We start from the raw sequence: 13,966 nt of genomic DNA, 5'->3' as shown, positions 1-13,966 counted from the left end.
TGAGACTACAGGTGTGCACCACCATGCCTGACTAATTTTTGTGGGTTTTTTTGTAGAGATGGGGTCTCACTATGTTGCCCAAGTTTGTCTCAAACTTCTGGGCTGAAACAATCCACCTACCTTGGCCTCTCAAAGTACTGGGATTACAGATGTGAGCCGCCATATCCAGCCTTCAATTACCAATTAAATAAACATTTGTTAGACATCTGCTGCATGCCAGGTGCTGCTCACAGCACTTTATATTTAACAAATATTTATTGTGTACCTACTGAGTGCCAGGAGCTATTCTACATGCCGAAAGACCGACCCCCGCCCCCGCAAAAAAAAAAAAAAAAGCGGCTGGGTGCGATGGCTCATGTTTGTAATCCCAGCACTTTGGGAGCAAGGCTGGTGGATCACCTGTGGTAGGGAGTTCGAGACCAGCCTGACCAACATGGAGGAACCCCCTCTCTACTAAAAATACAAAATTCAAAATTAGCTGAGTATGGTGGCACATGCCTTTAATCCCAGCTACTCGGGAGGCTGAGGCAGGAGAATCGCTTGAACATAGGAGGCAGAGGTTGCAGTGAGCCGAGATCATGCCATTGCACCCCAGCCTGGGCAACAAGAGTGAAACTTCGTCTCAAAAAAAAAAAAAAAAAAAAAGCAACCCTGGCCTTACGAACCTTACATTCTACCGTGAGATACACACAATACACAAATAAATAAATAAGAAAACATAAAAGTGCTAAGAAAAAATATAGCAGTGGCCAGACATGGTGACTCACACCTGTAATCCCAGCACTTTGGGAATCCAAGGTTGGTGGATCACTTGAGCCCAGGAGTTCAAGACCAGCCTGGCCAACATGGTGAAACCCTGTCTCTACTAAAAATACAAAAATTAGCCATGCATAGTAGCACACGCTGTAGTCCCAGCTACTCGGGATGCTGAGGCAGGGAAATCACTTGAACCCAAGAGATGGAGGTTGCAGTGAGCTATGATTGCTCCAGCCTAGATGACAGAGCAACACTCTGTCTCAAAAAAGAAAAGAAAAGGAAAGGAAAATATATATATATATATATATATATATATATATATATATATATGGCACTAAAGCAGATGATGTAGCAATCGTTGGTTGATGGTGGGGTCTGCAGTTAGGATAGGGTGGCCTGGTTGCAGAAGAGACATCTCAGGAAAGACCTGAAGGAGGTGAAGGAGTGATCCATGCAGATATCCAGCAGGGAAGTGCTTTAGGCAGACAGAACAGCCTTTATAAAAGTCCTGAGGTTAGAATTCATTCTGGGCAGAACACTGAAGACAGCTGGCAGTCTGAGAGATTGTGACTAGGGAGTTATCAAAGCTGTGTGGGTAAGGTGCAAACTGGCCTAGCTGAGAAGGGAACAGGTAGGAAAGGTTTAAAGGGGGTCACCAGCTGGGCAGAGGGTAGAAAGGGTGCACTAGACAGAGGGACCAGCTTTGCACATGTGTGCAGAGGTGAAAACCCACTTTGCAATTTCTGGGAGCTATGGAGATTTAGAAACTTGGTCTGTTTTGAGAGTGATAGGGAGCTTCTGGAGGAACTCTCAACACTCCTACCCCTGCCACACTAGGTCTCTGAAGCCGGATTTTGTGCTGATCCGCCAGCACGCCTTCAGCATGGCACGCAACGGAGACTACCGCAGTTTGGTCATTGGGCTGCAGTATGCTGGAATCCCCAGTGTTAATTCCTTGCATTCTGTCTACAACTTCTGTGACAAGCCCTGGGTGGTAAGTAACAGGAACGGTGCCACTGGCAGAGGGAATAGCTCATGCATGCATGTGGAAGCTTGAAACCACTCAGCGATTTGTGAGAAGTGAGGATGTTCAGAAGCTTAGAGGTTCCCAGTGAAGGACGCACTGACCAGCTCTCTTGGTTCTCGTAGTTTGCCCAGATGGTTCGACTGCACAAGAAACTGGGGACAGAAGAATTCCCTCTAATTGATCAGACCTTCTACCCCAATCACAAAGAAATGGTGAGTTTGGGGAAAATATAGTGGGCAGGAGGGAAGAGTCATAACTAACGCAATAATATTAAATATTGGTATGTTATCAGCAGTGTGATATCAAGAGTGTGGCTGCTGCGTGCAGGTGGAGGCAGAAGTTGCTTTGTGATAGGGTCTACCACAAATTTTCTAACGTTTACAAGGAAAACTAAAGCATCATCCATTCCAATATTTATCAGATCCTGTTGTTCATGTTATCTATTTTTGCCATTATTAAAAACTGATTTCTAATGTGAATTGATAGAATTAATGTAATGAATCAGAATATATTACATATAGAAATCATTATTACTAACATTGTCAAATATTCCTCCTGATAGAAATTTTACTTATATTCAAATTAGGATTGCCAATAACATTTATCAATGGTAATGTTATAAATTCGGCCGGGCGCGGTGGCTCATGCCTGTAATCCCAGCCTTTTGGGAGGCCAAGGCTGGTGGATCACAAGGTCAGGAGTTTGAGACCAGCCTGGCCAAGATGGTGAAACCCCACCTCTACAAAAAATACAAAAAATTAGCTGAGTGCAGTGGCGTACACCTGTAATCCCAGCTACTCAGGAGGCTGGGGCAGAAGAATCACTTGAACCCAGGAGGCGAAGGTTGCAGTGAGCCGAGATCGTGCCGCTGCACTCCAGCCTGGGTGATAGAGTGAAACTCCGTCTCAAAAAATAAAAAATAAAAAATAATAAATTAAATTGTTTAGAAATAGAAATTGAACTGTTGGTTACTATTATACAATATAATCACTAATATTACAAATTATCACTATGTTATTGTTACTGTTGTAAATTATGAGTACCTATGTTATGAATTAAATCATAGTTCCTAGTAAAAATTGAATAATCATTACTAATATCATCAAAGATTATTGCTGTTATTACCAATGATTATTGATATTACAAATTATGCTCTGATGTAAATTTTAAGTACCTGTTTTGAATTATATTAGCATGGCATGCAGTGGAGACTACCACAATTTGGTCATTGGCCTACAATATGCCATAATAAAATATGCTGAATATTTAAATAATAGAAATTGAATTATCATTGCTAATTTCATCAGATATAACAACTAATATTACAATGTATTATAGTGTTACAAATTAAGTTCATTAGTATAAATGATTAGTACCTATGTTGTAAATTGTTATAATTATTTTTTTAAAAATTTAAACCCAAAATGGGAGGATCTCTTGAGCCCAGGAGTTTGAAACCAGCCTGGGCAACATAGTGAGACCCCATCTCTACAAAAAATTCAAAAATTAGCCGGGCATGGTGACATGTACCCGTAGTCCCAGCTACTTGGGAGGCTGAAGTGGGAGGACTGCCTGAGCCCTGGAGGTTGAGGCTGCAATGAGCCATGATAGCACCACTGCACCCCATTCTGGGCAACAGAGTGAGACCCTGTCTCAAAACATTAAATAAATAAGTAAATAAAATTAAACCATTACTACAAACAGTGTAAAAATTGTTACAGATATAATTATTACCAGTGTTAAGATCACTAATACAAACTATGAGTACCTGTGTTTTGAATTATCTTATAGTTCCTAATAGAAAAAATTACTAATATGGTTAACATTCTAACTGCTATTATAAAAAAATCACTAACATTAAAATTTTTATTACTGACATAAATTATGAGTACCACAGTTATGAATCAAATTTTAGTTACAAATAGAAATTAAATAATTCTTACTAATGCCATCAGATTGTGTAAGTAATTTTGTCAATTTTTACAAATATTACAAAATTATGTTTACTCATGTAAATGATCATCACCAAATTTATGACTAAAATTACAATTAAATATCAATATTAACCCAACATTATCAACTTGATTAAATAAACATTGCTACTAATATTAGCAGTTCTTATCAGTATTACAAATTATGGTCACTGATGTACATCAACAGTGTTATAAATTAAGTTTATTTACAGATAAAGATTGAATCATTAGGTTTTTTGGGGTTTTGTTTGTTTGTTTGTTTTTGAGATGTGGTCTCTCTCTGTCGCCAGGCTGGAGTGCAGTGGCACAATCTCGGCTCACTGCAAACCTCAACCTCCCGGTTTCAAGTGATTCTTCTGCCTCAACCTCCCAAGTAGCTGGGACTGCAGGCACACACCACCACGCCCAGCTAATTTTTCTGTTTTTAGTAGAGACAGGGTTTCAACATGTTGGTCAGGATGATCTCGATTTCTTGACCTTGTGATCTGCCTGCCTCGGCCTCCCAAAGTGCTGGGATTACAAGCGTGAGCCACTATGCCTGGCCTGAATCATTAGTTTTAAAGAAACCAAATTTGTTTATCATTACTATTATTCCACATTCTTTGAGAGACAGTAGAGCAGAATGTGCTTAAGAGCATGAACTCTGTAAATAGAATTTCTGTGTGAGAATCTTACCTCCACAACTTATTAACTGCTTAACACAGGAAAAGTTACTTAAACGCTCTGTACTCCAACTTATTCATCTGCAAAATGTAGATAATAATAGTTCCTGCCTCATATAGTTAGTGTGAGAATGAAATTACTTAGTAAATGTAAAGTGTCTATAACAATGCATCTGGCATCTATTAACTGCTACCTAAGTGTTGACAAATTTCTCCTTCTATTCTTAGTTGGTTGAGTACTTTTGTTGTGAAAGGATATTGGATATTGTCAAATAATTCTGTGTTTATTGACATGATTGTGTGGATTTTGTCCTTTATTCTGTGAAGACAGTGTAGTAGATTGATTTTCATGCAAGTTGATGCATTCATAAATTTGTGATGTGTCTGGGTGTAGACATTTGCATTCCTAGGCTAAACCTCACTTGGCCTTGGTATAAATCCTTTTTGTACATTGTGGGATTCAGTTTGTGATTATTTTGTTAAGGATTATTGTATCTATATTCATAAGAGACATTGCTCTGTAGTTTTCTTATGATGTCTTTGTCTGGTTTTGGTGTCAGGATAATAAAGGCCTCATAGAATGAGTTGGACAGTGTTCCCTTTTATTCTATTTTTGGAAAGATCTTCTGAAGATTGGCATTAATTTTTTTTTCTTTTTTTGAGACAAAGTCTTGCTGTGTTACTCAGGCTGGTCTTGAACTCCTGGGCTCAAGCAATCCTCCTGCTTTAGCCTTCCAAAATGCTAGAATTACAGGCATGAGCCACCATGCCTGGCTAGCATTAATTCTTTTTAAATGTTTGGTAGAATTCACCAGTGAAGGCGTCTGCTTCTGGGTATTTCTTCATGGGAAGTTTTTCTTATTCCTAATTCAATCTCTTCACTTGTTATAGGTCTATTCAGATTTTCTATTTCTTCTTGAGTCAGTTTTGGTAGTTTGTGTCTTTCTAGGGATTTGTCCATTTCATCTAGGTTTTCTAACTTGTTGGCACATAATTGTTCACAGTATTCTCTTATAAACTTCTTTGTTTCTGTAAGGTCAGTACTATGTCCACTCTTTCATTCCTGATTTTAGTAATTAGAGTTCTGGCTTTTTGTTTCTTAGTCTAAAGGTTTGTCAATTTTATTGATCTTTTCAAAGAACCAAATTTTTGTTGCATCCATTTCTCTATTTTTTAAATTCTTTTTTTGTTTTGTTTTGGTTTGGTTATGTGTGTGTGTGTGTGTGTGTGTGTGTGTGTGTGTGTGTGTATTTTTTTTCTTTTTTCTTTTTTCTTTTTTTTCAGAGTCTCACTCTCTTGCCAGGCTGGAGTGCAGTGGCGGGATCTTGGCTCACTGCAACCTCTGCCTCCTGGGTTCAAGCATTTCTCCTGCCTCAGCCCCTCTAGTAGCTGAGATTACAGGCACGTGCCACCACACCCAGCTAATTTTTGTATTTTTAGTAGAGATGGGGTTTCACCATGTTGACCAGAATGGTCTTGATCCCTTGACCTTGTGATCTGCCCACTTTGGCCTCCCAAAATTCTGGGATTATAGATGTGAGCCACCATGCCTGGCCTATTTTTAAAAATTCTTTATGTCATTTATTTCCACTCTTATCTTTATTGCTTTTTTCCTTCTGCTTGCTTTGGACTTAGTTTGCTTTTCTTTTTCTAATTTTCTAGAAAAAATAGAAGATTCGGTTACTGATTTTTTTTTTTTTTTTTTAGTTGGAGTCTCACTCTGTTGCCCAGGCTGGAGTACAATGACATGATCTTGGCTCACTGCAACCTCCACCTCCCTGGTTTGAGCAATTCTCCTGCCTCAGCCTCCCGAGTAGCTGGGATTACAGGCGGCTAATTCTTGTATTTTTAGTAGAGATGGGGTTTCACCATGTTGGCCAGGCCAGTATCAAATTCCTGACCTCATGATCCGCCCGCTTTGGCCTCCCAAAGTGCTGGGCTTACAAGCGTGAGCCACTGTGCCTGGCCATGTTATTATTTTGATATCTTTCTTGTTTTTAGATATAGGCAGTTACAACTATGATTTTTCCTTTAAGCACCACTTTAGCTGCATCCCTTACATTTTGATATGTTGTGTGTTCATTTTCATTCATCTCAGAGTATCTTCTAATTTCCCTTGTGATTTCTTCTTTGACCTATTGGTTATTTATGAGTGTATTACTTTCCACATATTTGTAAATTTTTCAAATTTTCTTCTGTTTGTGATGTCTAATTTCATTCCATTGTGGTCAGAGAACATATTTTGTATGATTTCAGTCCATTTCAATTTACTGAGATTTGTTTTCTTACTTAACATAGAGTCTGTCCTGGAGAATGTTCCATGTGCGCTGAAGAAGAATGTGTGTTCTGCCATTGTAGGGGGAAGTGTTCTATAGATGTCTATTAGGTCTACTTAGTTTATAGCATTATTCAAATCTTCCTTATTAGCCAGGCACAGTAGCTCACACCTGTAATTCCAGCACCTTGGAAGTCTGAGACAGATGGATCTCTTAAGTGCAGAAGTTCGAGACCAGCCTGGGCTACATGGCGAAACCCTGTCTCTACAAAAAATAAAAATAAATAATTAAATTTTTAAAAATAGCCACATGGTGGCACACGCTGATAGTCCTGGCTATTCAAGAGGCTGAGGTGGGAGGATCACTTGAGCCCAGAAAGCAGAGGTTGCAGTGAGCTGAGACTGTGCCACTGCACTCCAGCCTGGTTGACAGAGTGAGACCACATCTCCAAAAAAATAACTTCCTTGTTAATTCCCTGTCTAGTTGTTTTATCCATTTCTTTAAGTGGGATATTGAAGTCTCAATCTATAATTGTTGAATTATCTATTTCTGTCTCCAGTTCTACCTGTTTTTATTTCACATATTTTGTGCTGTGTTGTTAGGTGCATATATGTTTATCATTGTTCAATCTTCTTGATGGACTGACCATTTTATGATTATATAGTGTTTTTCATCCTCTGTGCCTTTTAACCCTTTACCATTTGCCATGAGAATACTCTTACTGCACTTGCAGCTGCAGTGTTTACCCCAAGATAATTTTGCCACAAACTATCTCATTTTTATTATTATTTTCACATCACTCTAGTATATCGACTTTGGAAACAAAATACAACATTCTATTTATAGCATTCTGTTTTTAGGAGTGGCATTTCCATTTACAAAGTATAGCAATTCTCAATCACTGAAAATGTCAAATCCTAGAAAATGTAGTATTCCTACAAATGATGTTAACATCGTTCTTGAGCAGTTGTTGGCTGAAGATTCATTTGATGAATCTGACTTTTCCAAAATAGACAATTCTGATGATTCAGATGATTCTGATGTTCGTTCTGGTTAGAAATAACTCCAAGAAGAATTTTTATATTTTATTTTGACATTGAAAATCAGTCAGCTTTGCTTCAGCCTCAAAGAGCATGTTTATGAAAAATCAAGTAAGCACTGGCAGAAAGCTGCATTGCATTTTTTTTTCTAAGCAGGAAAAAGGTTAACTGCAGTGTTTAACTTACATTATTGTAATTACTGATAGGTAGAGTTTATGTTTGCAGTTTTGCTATTTGTTTTCTATATCTTATGTTTTGTTTCTGTATTCCTCTATTAATGCCTTCTTTTATGTTAAACATGTATTTTCTAGTGTACCACTTTTTATTTTTCTGTTGTTTGTTTCCTATGTCTTTTATTTATTTTTTTGTTTTTAAAATTTTTATATATTTTTTTGAGACAGGGTCTTGCTCCATCACCCAGGCCAGAGTGCCGAGGTAGGAACATGACTCACTGTAGCCTCAACCTCCTGGGCTCAAGCTACCGTCTTGCCTCAGCTTCCTGAATAGCTGGGACCACAGGCATATGCCACTATGCCCAGCTAATTTTTAATTTTTTTTTTTTTTGAGACAGAGTCTTGCTCTGTCACCCAGGCTGGAGTGCAGTGGTGTGATCTCAACTCACTGCAACCTCTGCCTCCTGGTTTCAAGCAATTCTCCTGCCTCAGCCTCCCAAGTAGCTGGGATTACAGGCACCCACCACCACACCCAGCTAATTTTTTTGTATTTGTAGTAGAGGCGGGGTTTCACCATGTTGGCCAGACTGGTCTCGAACTCCTGACCTCGTGATCCACCTGCCTCAGCCTCCCAAAGTGCTGGGATTACAGTTGTGAGCCACCACACCCGGCCAGCTTTTTATTTTTTATAGAGACAGGATCTTGTCATGTTGCCCATGCTGGTCTCGAACTCCTGAGCTCAAGTTATCCACCTGCCTTGGCCTCCCCAAGTGTTGTGACTATAGGCATGAGCCATTACACTTAGCTTATTTTTTTTCTTGTTTTTTAGTCATTTTCCTGAGTATTACAATTAACATCTTTATATATTACTCCTGTTAGAATTAATACCAAATTAAGCTCAGTAATACAAAGAAATTACCTCTATATAACTTTATTCCCTCATCTCTTCTTTGTGCTATTATTGACAAACAAATTACATCTTTACACATTGTGTGCCTATGAACATAAAGTTATAGTTATTGCTTTATGCGTTGTCTTTTAAATCAAATAGGAGGAAAAAAAGTATTACAAGCAAAAAAAAATGCGTTTATACTGTCTTTTATATTTACCTATGTAGTTAACTTTATAGGTGCTATTTCTTTATGTAGATTTACATTACTATCTAGTATCATTTTATTTCACCCTGAAGGACTCCCTTTAGCATTTCTTGTAGAAATGTGCTAGTGATGAATTATCTCAGCTTTTGTTTATCTGTGAATGTCTTAATTTCACCTTCATTTTTGAAAGTTAATTTTGCTGGATGTAGTATTCTTGTTTGGCAGTGTTTTTCTTTCAGTACTTTGAATGTGTTACCCTACTACCTTCTGACTTCAAGATTTCTAATGAGAAATTAGCTGCTAATCCTACTGAGGATTCCTTGCATATGATGAGTTACAGTTACTTTTCTCTTACTATTTTCAAGATTCTCTCTAGCTTTTATAAATTTGTTTATGATGTGTCTGGGGGCATATCTCTTTGAATTTACCTTAGTCGGAGTTCAGTGCACTTCTTGAATGCATAGATTAATGCTTTAAATCAAATTTGGGGGATTTTTAGCCATTATTCCTTCAAGTAGTCATTCTTGCACCTTTTTTCTCTCTTTCCCCTCTCCTTTTGGGACTTGCATTATATGGGTGTTTATATGCTTGATGGTGTTCCACAGACCTCTAGGACTGTGTTCATTTTGTTTACTTTTCTTCTGTCTCTTCCTCAGATTGGATTATCTCACCTGACCTGTCTTCAAATTCACTTATTCTTTACTCTGCCAGCTCAAAGCTACTGTTGATCCCCTCTACTGAATTTTTCATTTCAGCTATTATACTTTTTATCTCCAGAATTTCTCTCTCACTTTTTTTTTTTTTAAGATGGAGTTTCACTCTTGTCACCCAGGCTAGAGTGCACTGGTGCAATTTTGGCTCACAGCAACCTCCACCTCCCAGGTTCAAGTGATTCTCCTGCCTCAGCCTCTGGAATAGCTGAGATTACAGGCACACACCACCACGCCTGGCTAATTTTTGTATTTTTAGTAGAGAGGAGGTTTCACCATCTTGGCCAGGCTGGTCTCGAACTCCTGACCTCAAGTGATCCCACCTTGGCCTCCCGAAGTGTTGGGATTACAGGATTGAGCCACCACGCCTGGCCCAGAATTTCTTTTTTATATAATTTCTCTTTATTGATACTCTCTACTTATTAGGATACCATTTTATCCTTTTTTAAAGTTCTTTAAACATAGTTTCCTTTAGTTCTTTGAAAATGTTAAAAATCACTGACTTACAGTTTTTGCCTATTAAGTCTAACGTCTGGGTTTCCTCAGGAACAGTGTTGGACTACTTTTTTCCTTGTGTTTGGGCCACACTTTTTTGTCTCTTTGCATCTCTCATAAATTTTTGTCCAAAACCGGACATTTAAATAATATAATGTGGCAATTCTGGAAATTAGATTCTCCCTCCTCTTCAGGGTTTGTTTTTGTTGCTTTGTTTTGTTTTGTTTTTAGTGACTTTCCTGAACTAATTCTGTAAAGCCTGTGTTCTTTATCATGTGTGGCCACCTAAGTCTCTGCTCCATTAGCTTAGTGGTCAGCTAATGATTGGACAGACATTTATTTAAATCACCTGAAACCAGTAAGTCTCCCAGACTTTGCTGGTGGATTCTGTGTGCATGGCATGTCGGAGTGTGCCTTTAATCCAAAGGCAGTCTGTTTACAACTTTGCCTTATCATTCATTTCCTGCTTGTGCAGAGTTTTGAGGTCAGGAGATCCTAGGCATATATACAGCCTTATGCATATTTGTGGTTTTCTAGATTCCCAGGCATATGTCAGAGTTTTTTAAAGCCTGTTAATGGACTGATAATGGTTATTACAGATTTTCCTTTTAAGTTTTCTTGGTAAGCTTGGTTTTTGTCCTAAATGTTACCACTGCTGTGTTAAATGGTTGCTGCTAATTGTTTCTGAAAAGCACCCTCAGAAAGCTGTTTATACCAGATGAGTCCCATGAGTGGAGTATTCCAGGAAAGTGCCAGACAGATCAAATAAAGAGAGTTCTCTGAAAATGAGGCTTTGGAGGAAGTCCAACCCTGTTCGGCCTCCTCCGATGGTTGCTAGTCTGCTAGTTTTCACTGGAATTGCAGGACTGTTGGTTTTCAAGGCTCTTGTGGAAGTGGGGAGAAGGGGATGTGTACCGGAGAAGTTCAAACGCCACACAGTTTCCTGTTGTTACCAAGATTCAGCCATTTTCTTGAAAAACAAAAAACGCTTTCTGAATTGTAAACCTTGGTCAATTTCCAAAGTTCTGATAAGTTTGTTTTGACAATTTTTGCCAGTGTTCTCACTGCTTTTAAAGAGGAGGGATTTTCATAGGCTTTTGCATTTCTGCCGACATCACCTCCAGACATATCTTGTTCTTTCTCAGCTGTAGCACTAAGGTAATAGAATTTCAAAGCCAAGATCTGGGAGCTAGGTTTATTCATTGCTACTAGAATGTTCTTGCTTCAACTCTGGAAATCAGATTTTACCCCGTCCTCAGGATTTGTTTTGCCTTCTTATTGTACAGAGCTAAGACATTTCACTTATGTATATATAATTTCATATATATGTGTATATATAAAATTTTATATATGTGTGTGAGTAGAAGAATCAAACTTTTTTCTTCTGCTCTCACAACACAATGTGTGGAGGTTTCTACACATACACACACAAAGCAAGCAAGCAATTAATTCTGCAGCAAATTAATATACCAGCTGGATGTCCTGCAATTCACTTCTGACACGATCTACCTGGAGGATAGCATCAGATCACACAGGTCAAGGATGCAGTCCCACAAGACTAAGCTCTACTTCCAATGCTGATGGCAAGCCCCTGGTTATTTTACCTGTGGTTCTGACCAACTAGCTATAAATCGGGGTCCACGGCTCTCTCCTCAGATTCAATTAGTTTGCTGCGTGGCTCACAGAACTCAGAAAATTATTTACATGTTTGAGTCCAGGAGTTCAAGACCAGCCCGGCCACGATGATTGGTTTATTATAAAGAGTATTACATTACAAAGTATACAGATAAAGAGATGCAGAGGATGAAGCATGTGGGAAAGAGCACAGAGCTTCCATGCACCACCCCCAGGTAGCCACCCTCCAGGAGCCCCACATGTTTGGCTATCCAGAAGCTCTTCATCCTCTTCAGCCCTCCATGGAGACTTTATTGCATAGACACGATTTGTAACTGTGTAGAAATGTGATGGGACAGAGTCTGATCTTGTACTAACAGATTGAATGGGGAAACCCAGCCAGGCCTATCTGTTCAGTCTTAGACTCTCTCTGCAACATCCCTTCCTCCTTGGTATTGGGCAGGACCCTTTCTGAAAGGGAGGTCTATTTCTTTTTTCTGAGACAGAGTCTCACTCTGTTGCCCAGGCTAGAGTGTGGTGGTGTGATCTCGGCTCACTGCAGCCTCCGCTTCCCGAATTCAAGAGATTCTCTTGCCTCAGCCTCCCAAGTAGCTGGGACTACAGGTGTGCATCACCACACCTGGCTAAATTTTTTGTATTCTTATTAAAGAGGGGGTTTCACCATGTTGGCCAGGCTGCTCTCAAACTCCAGGCCTCAGGTGATCCACCCACCTCGGCCTCCCAAAGTGCTGGGATTACAGGAGTAAGCCCCTGCACCCAGCCTTTTTTCTTGTGTGTGTTTTTTTTTTATTATTTTGAGATGGAGTCTGACTCTATTGCCCAGGTTGGAGTAAAGTGGCGTGATCCCAGCTCACTGCAACCTCTGCCTCCTGGGCTCAAGCAACCCTCCCACCTCAGCCTCCTAAGTAGCTGGGACCACAGGTGTGCACCACTACACCTAGCTAATTTTTCGTATTTTTGATAGAGGTGGAGTTTCACCATGTTGCCCAGGCTGCTCTCAAACTCCTGAGCTCAAGCGATCTACCTGCCTTGGCCTCCCAAAGTGCTGGGGTTACAGGCATGAGCCACTATGCCTGGTAATGTTGATTTATTTTATATTTTTAAATGTAAGACATGAGCATGGTTCTAAAAGCCAAAATATAAAAAGGGCATCCACATATAAAATAGAGAAACCTAGATGAAAATAAATAATTTGCTGGGGAAACACAGTTTACCAAAATTGACCCCATTAGAGGTTAACAAACCAATTTCCATCAAAGAAGTAGAGAAAGTTATTAAGGAACTGTCCCATAAAAAAGCATCAGGCCAAGATGATTTCACAGGGGAATTCCACTGAAGTGCTAGAGACCAGTTAATCCCAATGGCCACATGAATTGTTCCACAGAATGGACAATGAAGACAAACTTCCATATTATCTTTCTAAAGCAATTATAACATTAATAGCACAAAGAAAAGCAGAGACTGGGTCCGGTGGCTCACATCCATAATCCCAGCATTTTGGGAGGCTGAGGTGGTTGGATCACTTGAGATCAGGAGTTTGAGACCAGCCTGACCAACATGGTCAAACCTCATCTCTACTAAAAATATAAAAATTAGCTGGGCGTGGTGGTGCACGTCTGTACTCCCAGCTACTCTGGAGGCTGAGGCAGGAGAATAACTTGAGCCCAGGAGGCAGAGGTTGAGTGAGGGGAGATTGCACCACTGTGCTCCAGCCTGTGTGATAGAGAGAGACTTTGTCTAAAAAAAACCACCATAGATCATTTTTACTATAAATATCAATGCAAAAACCCCAAATAAAATATTAGCAAACAAATTCAAAACCACATTAAGGGTGAGCGTGGTGGCTCACGTTGTAATTCCAACAGTTTGGAAGACCAAGGCAGGAGGATCACTTGAGCCCAGGAGTTCAAGAACAGACTGGTTAACAGGAGTTTGAGGCTGCAGTGAGCCATGATCCTGCCACTGCACTCCAGCCTGGGTGACAGAGAGAGACCTTGTCTCAAAAAAATAAAAAGAAAAAAGAATGCAGTAACAGCAGACCATGAAATCAATATGCAGAAATCAGTAGTTTTTATATACACAAGTAACCAGATAGAAGATAAAATAGAAGAGAAAACTTACA

The 13,966-nt window shown here is 39.4% G+C and overlaps 1 protein-coding gene across 2 annotated transcripts in view; it reads left to right on the top strand.

Moving 5' to 3' along the window:
• The window catches only part of SYN1 (synapsin I), a 50,345-nt gene that overhangs the window by 13,210 nt on the left and 23,169 nt on the right, over positions 1 to 13,966 (top strand). For both annotated transcript variants that reach the window (XM_039475658.2, XM_039475657.2), the window contains exons 4-5: positions 1,594 to 1,750; positions 1,906 to 1,995. In XM_039475658.2, coding sequence (XP_039331592.1) covers positions 1,594 to 1,750; positions 1,906 to 1,995 — 247 coding nt within the window. The remainder of the gene's footprint in view (positions 1 to 1,593; positions 1,751 to 1,905; positions 1,996 to 13,966) is intronic.

The sequence above is a fragment of the Saimiri boliviensis genome, chromosome X (assembly GCF_048565385.1).
Source record: "Saimiri boliviensis isolate mSaiBol1 chromosome X, mSaiBol1.pri, whole genome shotgun sequence".
Classification (NCBI taxonomy): Eukaryota; Metazoa; Chordata; class Mammalia; order Primates; family Cebidae; genus Saimiri; species Saimiri boliviensis.
Note: the sequence above shows the minus strand (reverse complement) of the source record. Positions and strands in the feature narration are given on the sequence as shown.